This window comes from Puma concolor, chromosome D4 (genome assembly GCF_028749965.1).
Source record: "Puma concolor isolate L17-30 chromosome D4, mPumCon1.1.hap2, whole genome shotgun sequence".
NCBI classification, from domain to species: Eukaryota; Metazoa; Chordata; class Mammalia; order Carnivora; family Felidae; genus Puma; species Puma concolor.
In genome coordinates, this window is record NC_141679.1 from 62,883,841 (window position 1) to 62,903,765 (window position 19,925).

The 19,925-nt window shown below is 37.8% G+C and overlaps 1 protein-coding gene across 3 annotated transcripts in view; it reads right to left on the minus strand.

The window, feature by feature from the left end:
* The window catches only part of ERP44 (endoplasmic reticulum protein 44), a 102,546-nt gene that overhangs the window by 38,673 nt on the left and 43,948 nt on the right, over positions 1 to 19,925 (minus strand). Inside the window, exons 1-5 of one of the 3 annotated variants that reach the window (XM_086683598.1) lie at positions 19,733 to 19,797; positions 17,754 to 17,793; positions 15,548 to 15,608; positions 14,775 to 14,906; positions 13,551 to 13,666 (exon numbers count right to left, since the gene is read on the minus strand). In XM_086683598.1, coding sequence (XP_086539724.1) covers positions 13,551 to 13,650 — 100 coding nt within the window. In that variant the 5' untranslated portion in view covers positions 13,651 to 13,666; positions 14,775 to 14,906; positions 15,548 to 15,608; positions 17,754 to 17,793; positions 19,733 to 19,797. Of the gene's footprint in view, positions 1 to 13,550; positions 13,667 to 14,774; positions 15,043 to 15,547; positions 15,609 to 17,753; positions 17,794 to 19,732; positions 19,806 to 19,925 lie in introns of those variants that run through there. The other 2 variants (XM_025928904.2, XM_086683599.1) reach the window with 2 other exon arrangements.

Sequence of the window (19,925 nt, forward strand, 5' to 3'; positions counted from 1 at the left end):
CCCTTCTTGTGGTGATGTGAGATAACATGACTATGTGATGAGATGAAATGAGATGAATGACGTAGGTGTTGTGATGTAATGCTAGGCTACTACTGACCTTCTGACAATTCATCAGCTTTGGAACTGTACTTGACCGTGAACTGAAACCACAGAAAGCAAAACCACAGACAAGGGGGACTACTGTGCCTCTCAAAAGCAGCAGAGAAACATTGGATAAAATTCAACATCCACCCAGACTTAAAGGTTTTTGGCAAACTAGCAACAGAAGGGAACTTCCATAATCTGATAAAGGATATCTAAATAAACAACTACCAAACAACTTGACAGTAAAATACTGAAAGCTGTCCTGCTGAGATCAAGAAAGAAATACAGATGCCTGCTATCCCTTCTGTAAGAACACTGTAGTGGGGTTCTCAGTCATTTAATAAGAAAGCATACATATATTGGAAAAGAAATAAAAATGTTATTATTTGCAGCCAATCTTATTGGATTCACAGAAAATTCAAAAGGGAATCTACTAAAGAATTTCCATTTCCAAGTGGGATGTAGTAGGTAGCAGAAATCTACTGCTCCTGCTGTGACAACTAGGGAAAAACAGATTTTTTAAAAATCACATTTTTACAGACATCAGACACCATGAAACCAATGAAGACTACATGAATTAAAATTCTAGGAAGGAAGGGACCATTCCTAAGTGAGCAAAAATCACCCACTGGCTATTTTCTTTCCTATACGTTTACTATGCAATTCCTCTTAGAAATTAAATCTGCCATTTGCAGCAATGTGGATGGAACTGGAAGCTATTATGCTGAGTGAAATAAGTCAGGCAGAGAAGGAAACATCATATGTTTTCACTCATATTTGGATCTTGAGAAATTTAACAGAAGACCATGAGGGAGGAGAAGGGGAAAAAATAGTTACAAACAGAGAGGGAGAGAGGCAAACCATGAGAGACTCTTAAGTACAGAGAACAAACTGAGAGTGGATGGGGATGCGGGGGAGGGGGAAAATGGGTGATGGGCATTGAGGAGGGCACCTGTTGGGATGAGCAATGGCTGTTGTATGTAAGCGATGAACCATGGGAATCTACCCCAAAAACCAAGAGCACACTTTTCACACTGTATGTTAGCCAAGTTGACAATAAACTACGTAAAAAAAAATAAATCTGCAATTGGTGCAGATTTAGGGCCGAGGATTATGCGTGCACAGACAGCAAGAGAACTCAGTGAAGCTTTTCATAGTCACCTGGGCTGGAATGGTGGATGATAAGGACCGTGAAACACACAGCAAGTTTCCCCCAGAGGATATTTACTGAGCACGTGGGAGGCACAGGAAGCTGAAGGCTGGAACAGAAAAGCAGAGTAACATCCCTATGGCCTTGTGGTGCTTAGGAAACAAGGTCTATTTGTGGAGAGGGCCTGCCTCAGCATCAAACATATAACCAAGACATTTGCAGATTTTGAAGCTGCGTAGGCTAGGAAGCATCTAGATGATGAAGAACACCATGAATTTTTAAGAAAAATTGGAAGATTTCTGTGACATATATTAGAGACAATAATATTCAGAATACATAACAAAATTAACAAAAGGACCACCAGAAAGATAACCGGGCTAAAGGTATTAGTTGATTTATAAAAAATTTTTTTTAATGTTTATTTTTGAGAGAGAGAGAGAGAGAGCGTTAGCAGGGGAAGGGGCAGAGAGAGAGGGAGACAGAATCTGAAGCAGGCTCCAGGCTCTGCGCTGTCAGCACAAAGCCCAACGCGGGGCTCGAACTCACAGACTGTGAGATCATGACCTGAGCCAAAGTCAGACGCTAAACCAACTGTGCTACCCAGGCGCCCCTGTATCAGTTGATTTATAAAAGAAACACAGTAAACATGTAAAAACACGCTCAACTGTAATCAAGAGGTTACAAATGAAAACCACCAGAAAACATTTTGCCCATCCTATTGGCAAAATAATAATTAAAAGTTTTTAAATTCATTAATATCAAGCTCCACAAAGGGAAAATATTCCCACTAAGTCTAATTTAGGTACATAGTGTTAATAACGCTAAACTCACCTAGCTGGTGCCTAATTTGCCAGTAGAAAGCCAAGGAATTTTTCTAATCCCCAAAGGATTTGGCAGAAAGTTTATGACATAGACCTATTAAGAAAGGGACTAGTCTAATTGGAAACATCCATTTTCTATTTGTGGCCTAAAGGTCAGTATGAAAACGGCCAAGAGGCACTGCTGGAGTCATTAACTTTCTTAAATTAGTGGGCATAATGGGCAAGTAGTGTGCTGATAGCAAACATGCAAAAACCAGAAGTAAAATAAATAAGGCTATGGGTGTACTCCAGACAGACTTAAATTCTAGGCTAATGGAGTCTGAGTGTTACCTGACAGGTACAAAGCAGCCACTGAGCAGTAGAAGCGGGCTGTAAAAATATTCACCTGGCAGTAAATCTGGGAGGAACAGGGAGACCAGTAGGGAAACTACTGCAACAGACCTGGCAGGTATACCAAGAGTCTGTTTACAAACTTCAACATTACAACCTCTAGGTTGCCTTAAAATTCTAGTTATGGATAGAAAAAGATCGAATAAGACTTGAAGACTACTGGAAGAACAGACACTTGCCTGCTTAATTCTCAAACAACATCATGGCAGCAGGTACGCTGCATAATGAGGTGGCTTTTAATTATTAAGGAGCAAAAACCTTAAAATTACATTAATCAATAATCTCAGACATAAAGGTGACTTTTTACAAGCTTTGGTCAAAAATGATTTTAAGATAATTATAACGTGACATTTTGACAATAAAAGAATGATTTAAGGGGTAAAATAAATGTTTTTTTTAATTAACTCGATGGATCAAATGTTAAAATGCATGTCAAAGGAATTATAAATTTCAGAAGGTTAACAGCTCGCTGATTAGAAAATTAGCATGTATTTTTGCTTCAGTGGTCACTTTTCCTTGAAAGGCTCTGCCTGCCTGCCCGCCCACCACCTTGCTCACTCAGGCCCAGCAGGGTTCCACAGGGGAAAAGTGCCTCAGCTCTTATCTCCGCAATGTGTCTCCCTGCTGTGATTACCCCTGGCAATGACTTCAACAGGAAGGTCTTACTGTTCTTCTGGTTCAGGGAGGAGGACCACTGCTGCCTCTGTATTTTTTCCATTCCCAAACCATGCCCTCCCCACATGGAGGGAAAAACAACAGGAATGAAACACCACAACAAAATAAAACCCTAAACAGAAAGATTACAAACAAAGCCTACAGGCTTACTCTGGATTCAGGCTGCCACTGGGCATCCAAATTCTGTTTTGTGCACATGAATTCTTCGGTGGATATTTTCTTCATCTTCTTCCTTTTACTTTTTTAATGGAAATATATTTGATATATAACACTGTGTAGCTTAAGGCATACAACATGGTGATCTGATACATTAATAAATATATATACTGTAGTATGATTGTCACTGTAGTATTAGCTTGCACCTCTATCACTTCACGTAACTAACGTTTTTTGTGGTGAGAATTAAGATCTAGTCTGATCTTAGCAAGTCTGATGGTTTTAATATTTCAATATTGCTGTTTATAATAATTTTCTTATTCTTAATGACTCATTTACATATTGGTCTAACAAACGCTTCCCAATTTCCATTGTGGAAAGTTCAAATTGTATGGGAAGGCACACAGGTAAGAATAACTCTGGTATTTGGGAACATGTGCTGCTTAGTTCAAGGTCAGTTACAAAGTACTTTCCTAAAAATGCTAGCTAGCAAGAGTCTGAATGTTCTGCACCTCCCAACAGATAATGTATGAAATGGCTCTTGCTGAGTGCCATGCACCCTACAGCCACTGGAGGTCAGCAGAGATCCTGGTCCCACCAGGGGCAGATTGATGGGACTTTCTCCATCTAAAGCAGCAGCAGCACCACCAGGGAGAGTGATGAATTTAACTTCCAAACTCCCCAGACAAGGAGGATGCAGAAGATGAGACAAAGGGAGACCATGAACGACAGGTGAAGCAAAGGCAAGTTTGAACTGTGTATATGTGTAGAAATTTTGGAAAAGAAAGACAATTACAAAGAATAAAACAGGAACAATTTGTAATCCAACCACCACCGAGGAAAACCACTGTTAACATTTTGATTATATCTTGCTGACTTTGATTAAAGTTGCTTAACAAGCAGTGACATGTTTCAATGGAAAGAAAAAAACAAAAACCTCTAAGGTATTCAAAGAGTTAAGTGCCAGCATGAATACTTCCAGAATGGGTATCAGCAGCTTGGAAGAAAATCCTAGAAAAAGCAGGATAACACTCTTTAATCTAAAGAGCATTACCAACACACTTAATGGCACAGAAGTCAATATTGTGTGGAAAAACACAAAAATCATGACTCAGAATTGAAAAGTGGTGTATAACAGTCAGATTCTGAATGTGAAATTGTTTCAAGATTACTTGAACAAATTTATTTTCCTTTTTGGGTATACACACTAATGATATGACAAAAAAAAATCTTTAAGTCTAAAATAGCTCTTATCATAAAAAAAATTCTAAGTGATAGGAAAGCACTGTGTTGTATAATTTTTCGGTTTTTTTTTTTTTTTTTTCAGTTACAGATAAAAGTGTGCCTTGTCATCAATGCCAAGTTAGATTTGATGAAATACTGCAGAAAATACTTAATCGTACTGTTGGGAGATAATGAGATAACTTATTTGAAGTACTTAATGGAATACCTACAAAACTAAGAGTTCATAAAAGCTGGCTACTACTCATTACATTTATCCATCCATCTATTCAATAACTATAATCGTGCATCTCCTATGTGCTAGGCATCATTCCAGTGCTGGGGACACAAGGGTAAAAAGACAAGGTCCTTGCTATTACAGAGTTTACATTTATTATTATAGAGTTTTATTTTATGGAGTTTATAGAATTTACATTTATTATTATTATCATTATTATTTTATATTATTATCATCACTATTACTATTACTGCTGCTACTTTGTTTCCACAGGCTAGAATCTTAAATGAAATTTGTAAAAACTTGTAATACAAAATGCATGTAGCAAAAAGATGTGTGGATTCCGTAAGTACAGTATAAGAGAAACCCTCTATAGTTATTGGTGACTTACTATAGAGGGTTTCTCTTATACTGTACTTAGTATACTTAGTATACTTAGCGTACTTCTCTTATACTGTATACCAGAGATGTAGAGATTCCTCTCATGGACCCTCCAGATGGGACAAACTAAAAGGGTGATTGTGAGCTCTGTGACATGGATGAAACTTGGCATCTTAGTCCTATGCAGGATGAGGGAGGACACCTGTTCTGCTGCCATCACAGGACATAAATGCCCGGTGGGTAGAGAAGAGGTTGTTCCACATTTTACTCCTTGATTCTGTCTCTTTAATTGCCTCGACTTCCTTTTCTTTTTTCTCTTCCTCCTACTTTGTTCCCTTTGTTAAATGCAACATATGGAGGGGTGCCTGTGTGTCAGTTAGGCGTCCAACTTCAGCTCAGGTGACGATCTCACGGTTTGTGGGTTTGAACCCCGCGTCGGGCTCTGTACTGACAGCTCAGAGCCTGGGGCCTGCTTCAGATTCTGTGTCTCCCTCTCTCTCCACCCCTTCCTGGCTCACGTTGTCTTTCTCTCAAAAATGAATAAATGTTAAAAAAAAAAAATTTTTTTTTAAATAAATGCAACAGTGAAGAATTCAGGGACTTTGGAAGTGAACTAAATTTTAACCCTAGATGAGGGTCATTTAAGCTACAAGTTTTACGCTGGGGTTTCAAAAAATATACCTCAACTTAAAACGTTGGAAACTTCCTGATGACACTTCAGTGTTAGTCTGAGTTCAAAATTCTGCTTCCAAAGTTCCCAACCTCCCCCAACCTATTTTTTTGTTTGTTTGTTTGTTTTGGTGGGGAGACAGGTTGGGGGAGATCAAAGCTGACGCATCTAGCTCACACACAGAAACAAAAGGGCTGACTGGGTGAAATCAGCCTGTTATACCTACCTTTTGCCTTCTTCCTTTCTCCAGTTCTAAGTTCTCAACCTAGTTAGCTGAACCTTTGAACACAAAGTCCTAAGAAGGGCATATAAAGAAGTGAAGTCAAGATAGGGCAGAAAGCACTCCACAGGATGCTGATGGGTGGAAGAGGGAGAGAGAAGGAAAAATACAGGCAGCAAACTGAAGAAGGCTGTCCTGTGACTGCACGGAGATGGGTTTTCCTGGTGGACTAGTAAAGTGGCACAGAGGACAACTCCCAAGGAATTCCCAACATGTTCTAAGGAATGAGTACATGCATTGCCTCCCTAAGGAGCTACTTTGAAAATACTCACTTGGAATGTTTTTTTGAAAATTAGAGCCATTACATTTTTATACTGTCATATAATTATGTTGTTTGTTTTCTGACTTTATGGTCTCACCTCATCCTTAATTCTTAAACAGGACTGACAAAAGAAAGACACCAGTAACACAGCATTGGTGGAAATTCCCAAATGCAAGACAATATACAAAATTTATGGCTTAGACAGATTTCACAACTCAATTCAGACATGGGTCACACCTCAATTTGAGCTTGCAACACATTATGAAGCAATGAATAGTCATTAAAGATTTAAAAAATTCAGTGCAAGCAACAGCTGATTCATACACTCTGCCTCATTAATTTCTTCCAAGAACCTATACTGGGTTTTATCAAGTCTCTCAGAATTAACTGATAAGATAAGCCGGTTTCCTTTAATTTTAGCTAGTGGTGGGGATTTCTATTTCTTAATATTAACCCATCTTTGTATTATGGGCATACATGCCACTTGGTAATGGGAGAATATTCACAAAAGCATATCTACCTTCCATGATACCCAGTGGTAAGGCAGACATGCTAATGTCCAGGAGATGGCAACTTAAGAAAGAAGGTAGTTTTGGGACCAATAAAATGGCCTCAACTGCCATACCTGCTCACGGGAGGTTTCACTGAAAAATTCAGACAGCCACAGAGAGAACCGTGCGTCAGTTTCCAAAAGTCATCGAGTGACTCTAAGTAGCCCTCAAGATGTCAGCAAAAGTCTATTCAAGAAAATTCTTTTTACATTCAATGACCCTCCGGAAGGTCATTTATCACAGTGAAAATAAGCAGAAAACGCAATTAACAATATCACAATACACCTGTACAGAACAGATTTCAAGCTTCTTCCAAACACATTTTCTCAAAAATTCTCAGGCAACAAGACCCTCCTTCCTGCTTCTTAACCAAAGACAAATTACAGGTCCAGAGACTTTTTATACCAACTTCTTATTCTGAACATTTCAAAACTTACAGAAAATATGAAAAAGTAATAGAATGAGCACCTGTACACCCTAACCTAGATGTAACATTTTATCACGTTTGGTTACCACATTTCTCTCTTGCTACACACATGCACTCACGCCTTTTATGGCAAATGCTGACTCAAGTTCAGTGATTTTTAAGTCACTTGTCCATGTATGTGTAACTTTTATAAGTGGTGGGCTTCTGGTATTAGAACACAGAGTTCTTACCTTTTTGTTTTTTTAAGTTTTATTTATTTATTTTGAGAGAGAGACAGAAGGACCAGGGGAGGAGGGGAGAAGAGGAGAGAGAAAGAGAGGGAGGGGAAGAGAGATACAGAGACAGAGAGACAGAGAGAGAGAATCCCAAGCAGGCTCCACACTAGAGCCTGACACAGGGCTCAAACCCACGAACCATGAGATCATGACCTGAGCGGAAACCAAGAGTAGGATGCTTAACCAACTGAGCCACCCAGATGCCCCCAGAGAATTCTTATCTTACTGGAGGGCTGGGCCCCACAGTATAAAACAATAATAACAGAAACAACAATACCACATATGATTAATTTCATTTTTGTTTCTACATTGACCCATTACAAAGAATTTAAACAGACTATGATATAATGTTACAGACATTTTTAGTAATTTTTATATAGAAATTGGGTGAATTCTCAGCTTCAAATTGGATGAGAAATCCAATTTAACTGACTTTATTTTGACCTCAGGATACTAGAGTTGCCTGGGACGCACTGTGTGCTCCAGGGCTCCGGTCTGGCCCTTCCACTTACTGTGGAACCCTCTGGCAAGTCGCTCAGCCCCTCCAAGTCTTTCAGCGCCTTCATCTGTACAGTGATGGCACACTCCCGCTCTCTCAAAGTCTCACGTTCATTCCCACCTCAGAAACCTCACACCTGCTCCTCCTTCTGTCTGAAATACTCTTCTTCCCCTATTTCCCTTAAGAATTTCTACTCTTCCCTCAGGTCTTGTAGGTCTGTCTCAGAAAGCATTCGCATTTCCTCACAGCATCCAACACCTCTCCTCAGAGCAGCTATCACAACGAGCAACTGTGTATTTGCTACTCTTGCTTTCTGGGTAGATGTGGTTCATTGCTGTATCTCTAGAACCTACGCATGCCGCATGACAAAGGGTATGTATGTAAACATTTCTGCTGGGTGAAGGAATAACACTATCTGACTCAAGGGGCTGTGGGGAAGAGAACGGAATAACGCATGTGAAAGCACACCTAAAGCCAAGTAGACGCTACATCAACTGTTTTTTTCCGGCAATTTGACTAGAAACTTTTTACAGGAACTTTTCCAAGAAATAACACTCTTACTTCGGCTGGGAAGTCTGGGTGACACAGTGCATCAGAAGCAAGGCAGACAGACTAAAGTATCAGAGGGCAGGACAGAGTAGGCTGCCATGATGCCAGAAGGTGATTAATGAGAATGAGACATACGTGGGCGGGATGATAGCTGCATTCTGAGGTCACCTTCTGCCTTTGCTAAAAAAGCTTTCTAGAGATCTTCTGCCTCACAGAAATTAATCCTGAAGCAGCAAGTAGGTACACCTGGCTAGAAAGAATACTGGAAGGACATACAGACCACATAAAGTAAAACTGCTTTTAGTCACATACAATAATTGTCTAAATAGAAAATCCTATTGTATCTACATAAAACCCATTAGAACTATTAAGTACCAGTTTATAAGATCAATACACAAAAAATTAGTTGTATTTCTAGCAACAATCAGAAATTAAAATTTAAAAATCCATGCCATTTTTAGTAGCACCAAAAAATAAAGATGTGTGAGACCTAAGAAAAAACACCAGACAAACCCAAATGAGGGATATTTTACAAAACAGCTAACCAATGCTCCTCAAAATGATCAGCTGTCAAGAAGACCTGAGGTCTAAATGCAATATCCTTAATCTTGGAACAGAAAAAGAACATGAGTAAAACAACTGATAAAATCTGAATAAAGTCTATAGTTTACTGATGGTAATACACCAGTGTTAGTTTCTTACTTTTGACAAATGTAATCTTAATCTTAATGTAATATGTCAGCATTTGGGTAAACTGGGTAAGGACTATCAGGGAACTCTCTGTATGATCTTGGCAACTTTTCCCCCTCACACTTCGGTTAGAAATTAACAAGCTGATTTTAAAAGTCATACAGAAATCCAAAGCAACTAAAATAGTAAAACCACTTTGCAAAAAAGTACAAAGTGGGAAGATTTATACACTACTGACTTCAAGACTTATTATAAAACTACAGTAATCTAGAAAGTGTGGTACCGGCATAAGCATAGACAAATAAATCATAGACAAACACCTCAACAGTACAGAACTGACAAATGAGAAACAGATCCACACATATATGGTCAGTTGATTTTGGCAAAGATGCAAAGTCAATGAAGAAAGGACAGTCCTTTCATCAAATAATATCACAACAGCTTGATAACTATAGGCAAAAAAATGAACTCTAACCCACACATTGTGCCACATGTAAAAATTATCTCCAAATTTGGATCACAGAGCTAAAAGGAAATGTATGATCTATGGATCATAGAGCTAAATGTAAAACTTCATGCTATGAAATTTATGAAAGAAAACATACCAGAAAATCTTTGTTATCTTGGGTGAGACAAAGACTTCTTAGATACAGCTTCAAAAGTATAATCCATTTTTAAAATGGATAAATTGGAGTTCATCAAATTAAGAATTTGATGAACCCAGGGGCACCTGGGTGGCTCAGTCAGTTAAGCATCCAACTCTTGATTTCGACTCAGATCATGATCTCACAGTTTGTGAGTTCGAGCCCTGCATCAGGCTCTGCACAGACATCACAGAGTCTGCTTGGGATTCTCTCTCCCTCCCTCTCTCTTTGTTCCTCCCCACTTGTGCTCTCTCAAAATAAATAAACAAACTTAAAAAAAAAAAAGAATATATACCCTTCAAAAGATACTCTCAAACATTATTGGAGGTCTCACACTTCCTGATTTCAAAACTTATTATAAAGCTACAGTCATCAAAAAAGTGTGGTACTGGTATAGAGATAGATATATAGACAGATGGAACAGAGAGCCCAGAAACAGACCCTCACACATATAGTCAAATGTTTTTTGATGAAGGGTACCACATCATTCAGTGGGGAAAGGACAGGGTCATCAACAAATGGTGTTAGGAAACTGGATGTCCACATGCAAAAAAATGAAATTGGATCCCTACCTTACACTCTATACAAAAATTAACTCAAAACTGATAAAGGCCTAATCACACAATCTATACTGTAATACTCTTGGAAATAAATGTAGAAGAGTTCCAGAACACTGGGTTTGCAATGATTTCTTAGCTATTGCCCCAAAAGCCCACGCAACAAATGTAAAAACAGATAAATTTGACATCAAAATCTGTAACTTCCAGGGGCGCCTGGGTGGCTCAGCTGGTTAAGTGTCTGACTTTAGCTCAGGTCGTGATCTCATAGTTTGTGGGTTCGAGCCCCACATCGGGTTCTGTGCTGACAGATCAGAGCCTGAAGCCTGCTTCGGATTCTGTGTCTCCCTCTCTCTCTGCCCCTCCCCTGCTCATGCTCTCTCTCTCAAAAAAAAATAAACATGAAAAAATAATAACAGTAATAAAAATGAATGATAAATGCAACAATCTCAAAATAACCAGGCTGAGTAAAACAACAACAACACACACATTCAAACACATACACACACACAATACAATGTATGATCCCACTTATACATAATCCAGAAAATGCAAACTAATATCTTATTAACAAAAGCAGTTCCATGGTCCCCTGAGATTGATGGGGGAAGAAAGGCACCACAAAAGGAAACAAGAAAAATTTGGGGAATGACAGATATGCTGATATTTTGATTGGGGTGACGGTTTCATAGGTGTATGCATGTGTCAAAACATTAAATTTTATAATTTAAACTTGTGCAGTTTATTTTACCTTAATTATATCTGAATAAATCTCTTAAAAACAAAACCAATCCTACCAAAGAACAATCTACCTAACAGACATTTCTCCCGAGACCACAGGATTCTTAAGGTCCTTCCAGTTCAGAAACTCTACGTTATAGCTGGCACATGAGAAGTGACCCAGGGCACAGTCTGTCTTATAATCTCTAAAGAGAAAGTGGAAAATGTGAATAAATCATCAATAAGGATTTCATAACATCACTTTTAAAAAATGAAGAATTGCACAGAAAAAATAAAATATTTAGAGAGAATACACAATGTCTCAGATATAACTTTCATTGGTAAAAAATTGACTTTGTAGCTCTATCTGGTAGATCAAAAAGCATCTGAATTATGGCTGTTTACTCCCATAAAAAGAGAGCCTGATCAATAGTAGTAATGTCAGGTTTATCTCAAAAGTAAGTTAATCTTAGTTTTAAAAACAGAATAAATAATATTGATGGTTCAACAATAGTTCATTTTTCTTCCCAATGACTTTAAGTTTAAAAACACAAGTTCAGATTTTATGGTCCAAATTCAGTGAAAGTAGGAACTACTGTCTGTACTGTAATGTCTAATTAAATACATAAAAAATAGAAAGATTTAAAATGAGAACCCATACCAAAAACATCATATCTGTCAGCGAAAAGTAGGAGGAAAGATCCAGAAAGCAGTGTGAAAATGCAGTCCGCACCTGTACTGACAATCTTTTACCGCTCCCTTCATCCTATTTAGTTATGAATCTCAATAGACAGAAATTTGGGGTATGGTTTATAAAATACTGAAATACTTTGCCGTTAGCCATTTCTCCACCAGTAAATCCCCAAAGTGTTTGTTAAACTGAATAGAAAGACGCTAATAAAGCTAACAGGTCTGTAAAAGTATTTGGTCAGATCTGGATTCTAAATCTGGCCTGACTAGACATTAAGCTCTATGATACTGAGTAAGTCACTTGACTTCCATTTCCTCATCAGTAAAATGAAACGTTAGTGCACACACACACACACAAATTCTAATTGTCAGGCTAAGAGCAAATGATGGGAAATTTGCAGAATGGAGCGTTCTGTACTCAGACCAACTTGCCAGTAACACGAGGCAACAAGCTTTTTTTTTTTTTTAATGTGTCATTTATTTTTGAGAGAGCGCAATTGGGAGAGGGGCAGAGACAGGGACAGAGGATCTGAAGCGAGCTCTGGGCTGACAGCAGCAAGTTCAATGTGGGGCCTGAACTCATGAACTGTGAGATCATGACATGAGCCAAAGTCAGATGCTTAACTGTCAGCAGAGTCTGCTTGGGATTCTGTGTCTCCCTCTCTCTCTGCACCAACCCCCCCCCCCACTTACACGCTCGCTCTTTCTTTCTTTCTTTCTTTCTTTCTCTCTCTCTCTCTTTCTCTCTCTCTCTTTCTCTCTCTCTCTCTCTCTCTCCCCCTCTCAAAAATAAACATTAAAAAAAAAAGCATGAAAAGAAAAAGTTCCTGCCTTTGAAGAATGGACGCTGCAACGGTTGAGACAACTAAGACAGAATGAACCAGAGCTACAAACACAGTGAGTCTAGTACTATGAGAGAGGAGAACTTCACACCTGCTGGACACACTAAGGAGGGAACACCACTGCAGGCTCACTAGCTCAAGTTAGCAAGATTGGTTGTGTACACAGAAAACCAAGAGGCTTTTACAGAGAATGCTCTGCTGGGAGAAGTGAAATGCAAGACGCTGGACTGTGAGTCTAACCTAAGTTTCTCAACACTTTCAATATTTATAATCCATAACTACAGTTAATTACACCTCGAAGACAGTCTCAGCCAATTTTAGTGGAATCTTTTAAGTAACAAAAACACACAAAAATCTGAGAGTTTTATTTGCAATGACTACAAATGGTATTTTTGTAGGTTCTAAAACTAACAGAAATCCATTTTTTCCTAAAACTTTATTTCAATTTTATTTATTAATTATTTTGGTATTCACTTTGGCAGAACACATTGCTGGTTGTAACTTACTACCTATATGCTTATTCTACTATATTTTAATTAAAAAATTAATTACTTCTCAGGCAAAATACAAACTAGTATTGTAAGTACATAAAGATTAAATATTAACATTTAACCAAAGTCACTAGAACCTTCCATCTAAAGTAGAACATTTTTTTTGAGCATTAAAAAAGGAGAGAGAGAGAGAGAGAGAGTGTGTGTGTGTGTGTGTGTGTGTGTGTATGTGTGTGTAGAGAAGGGAATGACACGATTTGTTCCAGAATTCCTATTGAGGTACTTACAGTGCTGATCACAATCAACTCTGGCAAACACTACTTGATTTTCATTTGGATATTCTTCCTTAATGACATTAGAAGCTTCCTCAAAAATTGGATGCAACATTTGGCTGAAACGACACCTATGCACAAAGAAGGATACCAATTAAAACTGAAAAGCAGAGCAATAAAATCTTATTTCAGTTATCATCTATTGTTATTTAGTGTATGTACAATAAACAGCTTTTGAGACAATCACATAGTTAATTTAGTCATGGACCTGAATGTCATTCATTAAAGATGAAGGCAAGTTTGAACTCAAAGCCTATTCCAATTTAAAGATTTTGGTGTTCTGCAGCTTAAGAAGCTATGTGCTACAATGAAGCACACAGCTAAGGATCTCTCAAAGAGGCCAGAAACAAGTCTGATATAAGCCCTGTAAGATGTATCCACTTGGACTTATAACTATTAAGACTTGGGCATTTAGAGAAGAAATTAGCTTTCTCTAAATAATGAACATATTTTGAGACTACTATACAAAATCCTTAAGATGGTAAGTTTATTTCAAATACTAGACTGATTCGCTTGACTAGGTCAATCAAAATCTCATATGCAAGTCAGCATACTAGATACACAAGTGGCATGAAAAGGATATATAGTGTATATTAAACTCTTGACCCTCAAAATTAACCCCTGGTTAAAATAGGCTTTCATGTCTATAAACAAATATATTAAGTTCAGGAGCAAAAGTGCTAAATTCCTAAACAAGATTTCTTATTCATGTTTCCTTTGTCGTTTGTTTTGTTCTTACTTTTGCAAAGGGACACAAACCCTACAGTATTTCAGAAACTTGTTTCTTCTAATTCTGACTGTCCCTTAATCAGGCCAACTACTTCACAAACATGCTATAGGTTATTAAAGGGACCTGATAAGAAAGAGAAGAAGAATCAAAATGAGCACACAGCCAGATGGGTTAGAATAGTTATTCTTGTATGAAAAAGGTATTGTTTGTTAACAAAAAAAAACAAAAAACAAAAAACAAAAAAACTATAACTGCTATTACTATTGCTTCCAGAGCCCTTTTCCACTAAGAGATTTACTTAAATGAAGCCTGTGAACTCTTTAATCCACATGATTAGGTCATACATATGAACTACAATTCAATGCAAGTCTGGTAAAGCCTGTAAAAGGATGCAAATTCTTATACTCCTCCCTATTTCTTTCTGTAGATACCTCCTCTGGCCCACTCACCTGACTTCCTAAGGAGATGTCCTAGAATATAGCAAGGAGACACAATCTGTATCTTCAATCTCTTGCTTTCAAGTGGCTCTTTCCTCTTTTAGCATTCTTAAATCTCTCCCATCTGGGATAGGTGGGTGGGGTCTGTGGACATCAGGGACCGTGTCTTATTTGACTATGTATTCTAGTAAGCATTTCAATATGTCTGTTAAATGATTAAATTGATAGAATGGAGGAACTGGAAAGGCTAGGTCCACAAGTTTGTAGTTTCTTATAGTTTGCTGAAAATATGGTGCTGGAGGGCAAGGGAGGCAAAGGCTAATAGATGGTTTCTTGAAGAATTAGGATATGGCCTAGTAAACAATTACTGGACAGGCTCCTGGCTTAAGGGCAAGGAAAAGACATACATTAGGGGCTCCTTCTTTCCAGACTGTCCAGTTTGCTGCCCAGTAAGCATTTAAGCACAGGTTCATGCTTAAAACAGGATCAATTTTAATACTAGAAGGTGGAAGGGAAGGATGAAATAAAAGTCAATCAACAATATTATACCTTCATCCACATGTATCCAATTCACATGGAAAGTTACATTTATAAAAGTAACATAACAAAAGCAACAGATCTATTACAAAGGCCTTAGGGGTCATCTGAATCCAATCTTCAATCTAGTGCTTGAATCAACCCTTTACAAATCAACCGAATGGGTAAGAGTCCTTGCAGGGACAATTTGGGGGTACTTACTAGTATGACCTAGTAGGGGGAAAAATAAGCTTTGGAGTCAGACATACCTGAGTTTAAATCCCAGTTCCACCACTTACTAGCCGTATGACCTTTCTCAATTTCCTCAACCTAAAATGGAAATTATAATACCTACCTGCAAGGTAGTTCTTAGCATTAAAAACAATGTATATAAAAAGACTGGCACAAAACAGCATTATCGGGGACCTACTATGGTTCATTACCCTCCGAGGCATATCCATATTTTTAGGCAGCTCTATTAGAGAATTCTTCCTTAAACTGTGCCACATTAATAACTTCCAGACAGAACTCAGAATGGAGCCTGTGAGACCACATAATATAAATCTATGTCCTGTGGCCAATTGCCTAAGTTTTTTTCAATTGAATAAAGAGTACTAATTCATAAACAACTCAAGGTATTCTTTGGGTAATATGTTTTCCCAAATAACTGCAATTAGCCCACATTTCCAATTCAGTTTCTAGGACAAGGTCAATGGCACGTTTTATTTCCCTTTCTTACAACACACAAAATACCTCAAATAAGAGAACTGCGTTCCAATTTTAACTCTGCCACAACTCTGTCAGGTAACCCTGGGAAGACACTTTGATCCTCTGGGTCTCAGTTTCATTGCTAAAGTGGATTGGACTAGATAATCGTATACCAAATTTTACAGCTATTGCTACATGTGGACAATCCTAATTTACCTTGGAAAATGCTACCTTGGTTATGCGTTTTATAAATGGCATTTTCTCTGTATATCTTCAACATTTTACTGAAGTTCTTTAAATAACTACACTATATGTTATTCACTCAGTAAATATCTATTATGTACTTATTATCTGCCAAGTATTATGCAGAGAGCCTAGGGACGAATACTGAGAAAAGACAGATACAGTAACTTAAAGCTAAGGCTGCAGTAGGTGCCACCAAATAAACTACAGCATACAAGTGTTCCCAATGAGGTGAGCATGTAGTATTATGGAAAGACATAAAAAAGGGTTGGGATAAGGGTAGGAATATTGATCTAGGAAGGTGACCTGGAGAAAGTGGCATTTAATCTAAGACTCAAAAGATAAATTAAATGAGAGAAGAGTGACCCATCTAGGCAGAAAAAATACCATGACTACAGGTCCAGTGACTAAAGAATATAGAATATTACAGAAACTGAAAGACGTTCAGTATAACAGGTACAGAATGTGGGAGCGGAGAGAGGCAAGATATACAGATGTAGAGGTAGGAAGGGAGCAGGTCATTGGGGGCTTTCTAGGTCAAGGTAAAGGACTTTAGACCTAGAGTTAATGGAACATCATTTACGGGTTTTAAGATGAAGTGTAACCTTATTCAGTGTGTACTTTAGGAAAGACCACTCTGGCTTACTTTTTAGAGAACAGAATGGACACACGTAGGACCTGAGGCACAGAAAACAAATTAGGAGACTGTCACAGGAATCTGGGTAAACTGGACTGTGGCCTTAAGTAGGGCAGTGGCAACCAGTAGGCAGTAATAAGCGTAAAAGGGTCAAATAAAATACAGATGGTCTAGGAATAAAGATTATGTGAGTGTTTCAAACCTCTCTGGCTCAAGCTCCCCACTTGACATATTCTTTAACATCTACTACATAGTATGCCCTGGTTTTAAATGCCACGAATGCTGAGTAAGACATTATTTCCATCCTCAATGTTTCTTCCTGGCGCACAAATATAAAAAACAAAATAATGTAGTAAGAAAAAAAAAAAGTGGTGTCCAGTACTACATAAACACAAAAGACAAGAATCTGATTTAGACAGGGGGCAGAATAAAGGCTTCCTAGAAGTAGTAGACGATACATGTTTAAAAAGTGTCAACATGATTTTTCCTTCTAAACTTGCCACACCCACACCTTCACCTCCCAACACCGCCCTATAGGAAAAATACAGAACTGCAGTACTGTGTGTGTTGGGGGGCGGGGTGTGAAAGAGAGAAAGAGAGAAAAGGAGGGAGGGATTTGAGTTTTTGCTACTACTTTTAAGATGTGGGATAATGGAATCAGATAGATTTTTCTCTTAAAATACAAACGATCAGCAAATTAAGCTGTTCCCTTTGTGAATGAACCTTAATTGACTTTGTGTATGCAATACTATCTCACATATGAAAAAGGCTTCCCCACTCACCCCTTTCTAGCAAATACACCCGTAGCAAGATGAAAGAAAAAAACTAAAAGATGCAACTTCATTACCCCTCCCCCCGCAAAAAACAAAAATAAGATTATTACTTACCAGTCAGCATAAAAATTTACTAAAGCAACATCAGCATTGTCTGAAATTGAAAAACAAAACCAAACAACCTAAGTTAATTATGTCTTTGTAACTGACATAATCCAAGATTTGGTTTTCCCCATGGTCTTCTTCCCATTTATGTAAAGGCCCACTAAAAATACACAATAACAGTTAAGAAACCCGCACACAGGGTCATGGATAGGTTACATAATTTGTGGGAATCCCTGATTCTTTTCTCTATATTCTCCATCTTTATACCTTCACTGAATGAATATAAAGCAAAAGAAGAATCAAACCCAGATCAGGCAAGTAAGCCACTAACTCATTAAAAGTGAAATGGAGGGGCACCTGGGTGACTCAGTCAGTTAAGTGGCCAACTTCGGCTCAGGTCATGATCTCACAGTTCGTGGGTTAGAGCCCCACGTCGGGCTCTGTACTGACAGCTCAGAACTTGGAGCCTGCTTCGGATTCTGTATCCCCCTCTCTCTCTGCCCCTCCCCCACTTGTGCTCTGTCTCTCTGTCTCTTCGTCTGTCTCTCTCTCTCCCTCCCTCCCTCTCAAAAATAAATAAACATTTAAAAAAGTGAAGTGGAATGATCTGGGCTTTAACAATCTAGTTTTTGATCTCCCATATACATGAATAAACCAAGAAGTGACTCTGCAAGAAAATTCTATTTCACAGAAAAGACCTGTGTAACTAAGCTATGTGTAAAGCTCTTGTACAGCTCAGATGTCCCACCTAGTTGCAACAAGAAATCTACAACCAATAAAGTTGCAAAACATGTACATGTTCTATTTCCAATCCATTTAACAGCTCTTCTCTGTTGCCAAAATAACTTAGTATCATCTGCATATGAGGATGTGAAGACAGGAGACTAAATGTACTACAGAGAAACTTAGATAAATTCACTCACTCACAAAAATAAAAGTTATTCTAGAATTTGAAAAATGAAAGGAGAATTTTTTGTAAGTTTCAATTCTCTTCTTCCTTTTTTACCTTCAAAGCACTTTTTATCCACTTGCTTCTTCATCTAAAGCAGTGGTTCACAAACTGCACTCCCTGGACCAGAAGCACCTGCAGCATGTAGAAACTTACAGAAATGCAAATTCTCAGGTGGGGTCTAGCAGTTTCTATTAGAAACTTGGAGCCAGGCCTAGCAGTCCGGATATTATTAAGTCCTCCAGGTAACTCATGCATGCTAAAGGTTACAGACCATTGCTCTAAAGAGATCCCACAGTGTAGGAATAGACATTTTAGCATTTAAAACCAGTTCCACGAACACAAAACAGCATATGAGGCTCAAGAATAACTCTTTTCACTTTTATTATTTTTGGTTTTGTTCTGCTTAAACCAGTGGAGGGCTTTTAAAAAGAAGAAGGTAGAAATCATTTATGCATTGTGCATTTTCTTAAATCTCCTAAATTGTGATTTTTCCATCAACCATGTGTTCACCTTCCCTCTACTACTTTTAAAAACAGAAATCTTTTCCCTGCAAGTTAATTGTATCCACAATCACACTGTCAGCAAACAAGCAGTCAGTAAAACACTTAACTTAATTGGAGCAATGACAATAAAAGATATCAGAGTCAGTGAATTAGTCAAAAGTTAAAAAAGACAAAAGATGTCTAGACTGTGTCCTAAGACCACAAACTTTTAGTACTGCACAGTGGAGACTCCTGGCCTCTAATCTAAGTAGGCTCTAGCAAAATACAAATTGTTAAGGTGGCATTTATGACAAGACAAAGAAATAAAATGAGATTAAAGTTTATTTGTAACACATAAAGGAGACATACACATTTTAAGAAATTTTACTGAAAATCAAAACCAAAAGTGTTTTGTTAATTCAGTAAACCATGGAAATAATTAGAATGCCAGCTCCTCAAACTGTTCTAGTAATTGGGATTTAACTTTGTTTTTGTATATAAACTAACTCTTTATAAAGAAGAAAAGTGTACTTTAAAAATATCAAGGTACTTACTTAAAATGTCATCTATATTTTCTGTATCAAGACTTGTTATTTCAGTTGTTACAGGAGTAAAAACCCAAGTTACCTGGAAATTTTAAAAATGTGAAATTAATAAATGTTTCCACAAAAGGTAAATATTGCAGAAAGTCTAATAAAAAGAAAATTTATGCATAAAGTTGGTTCCACTTGTTATTTACAAAATCAT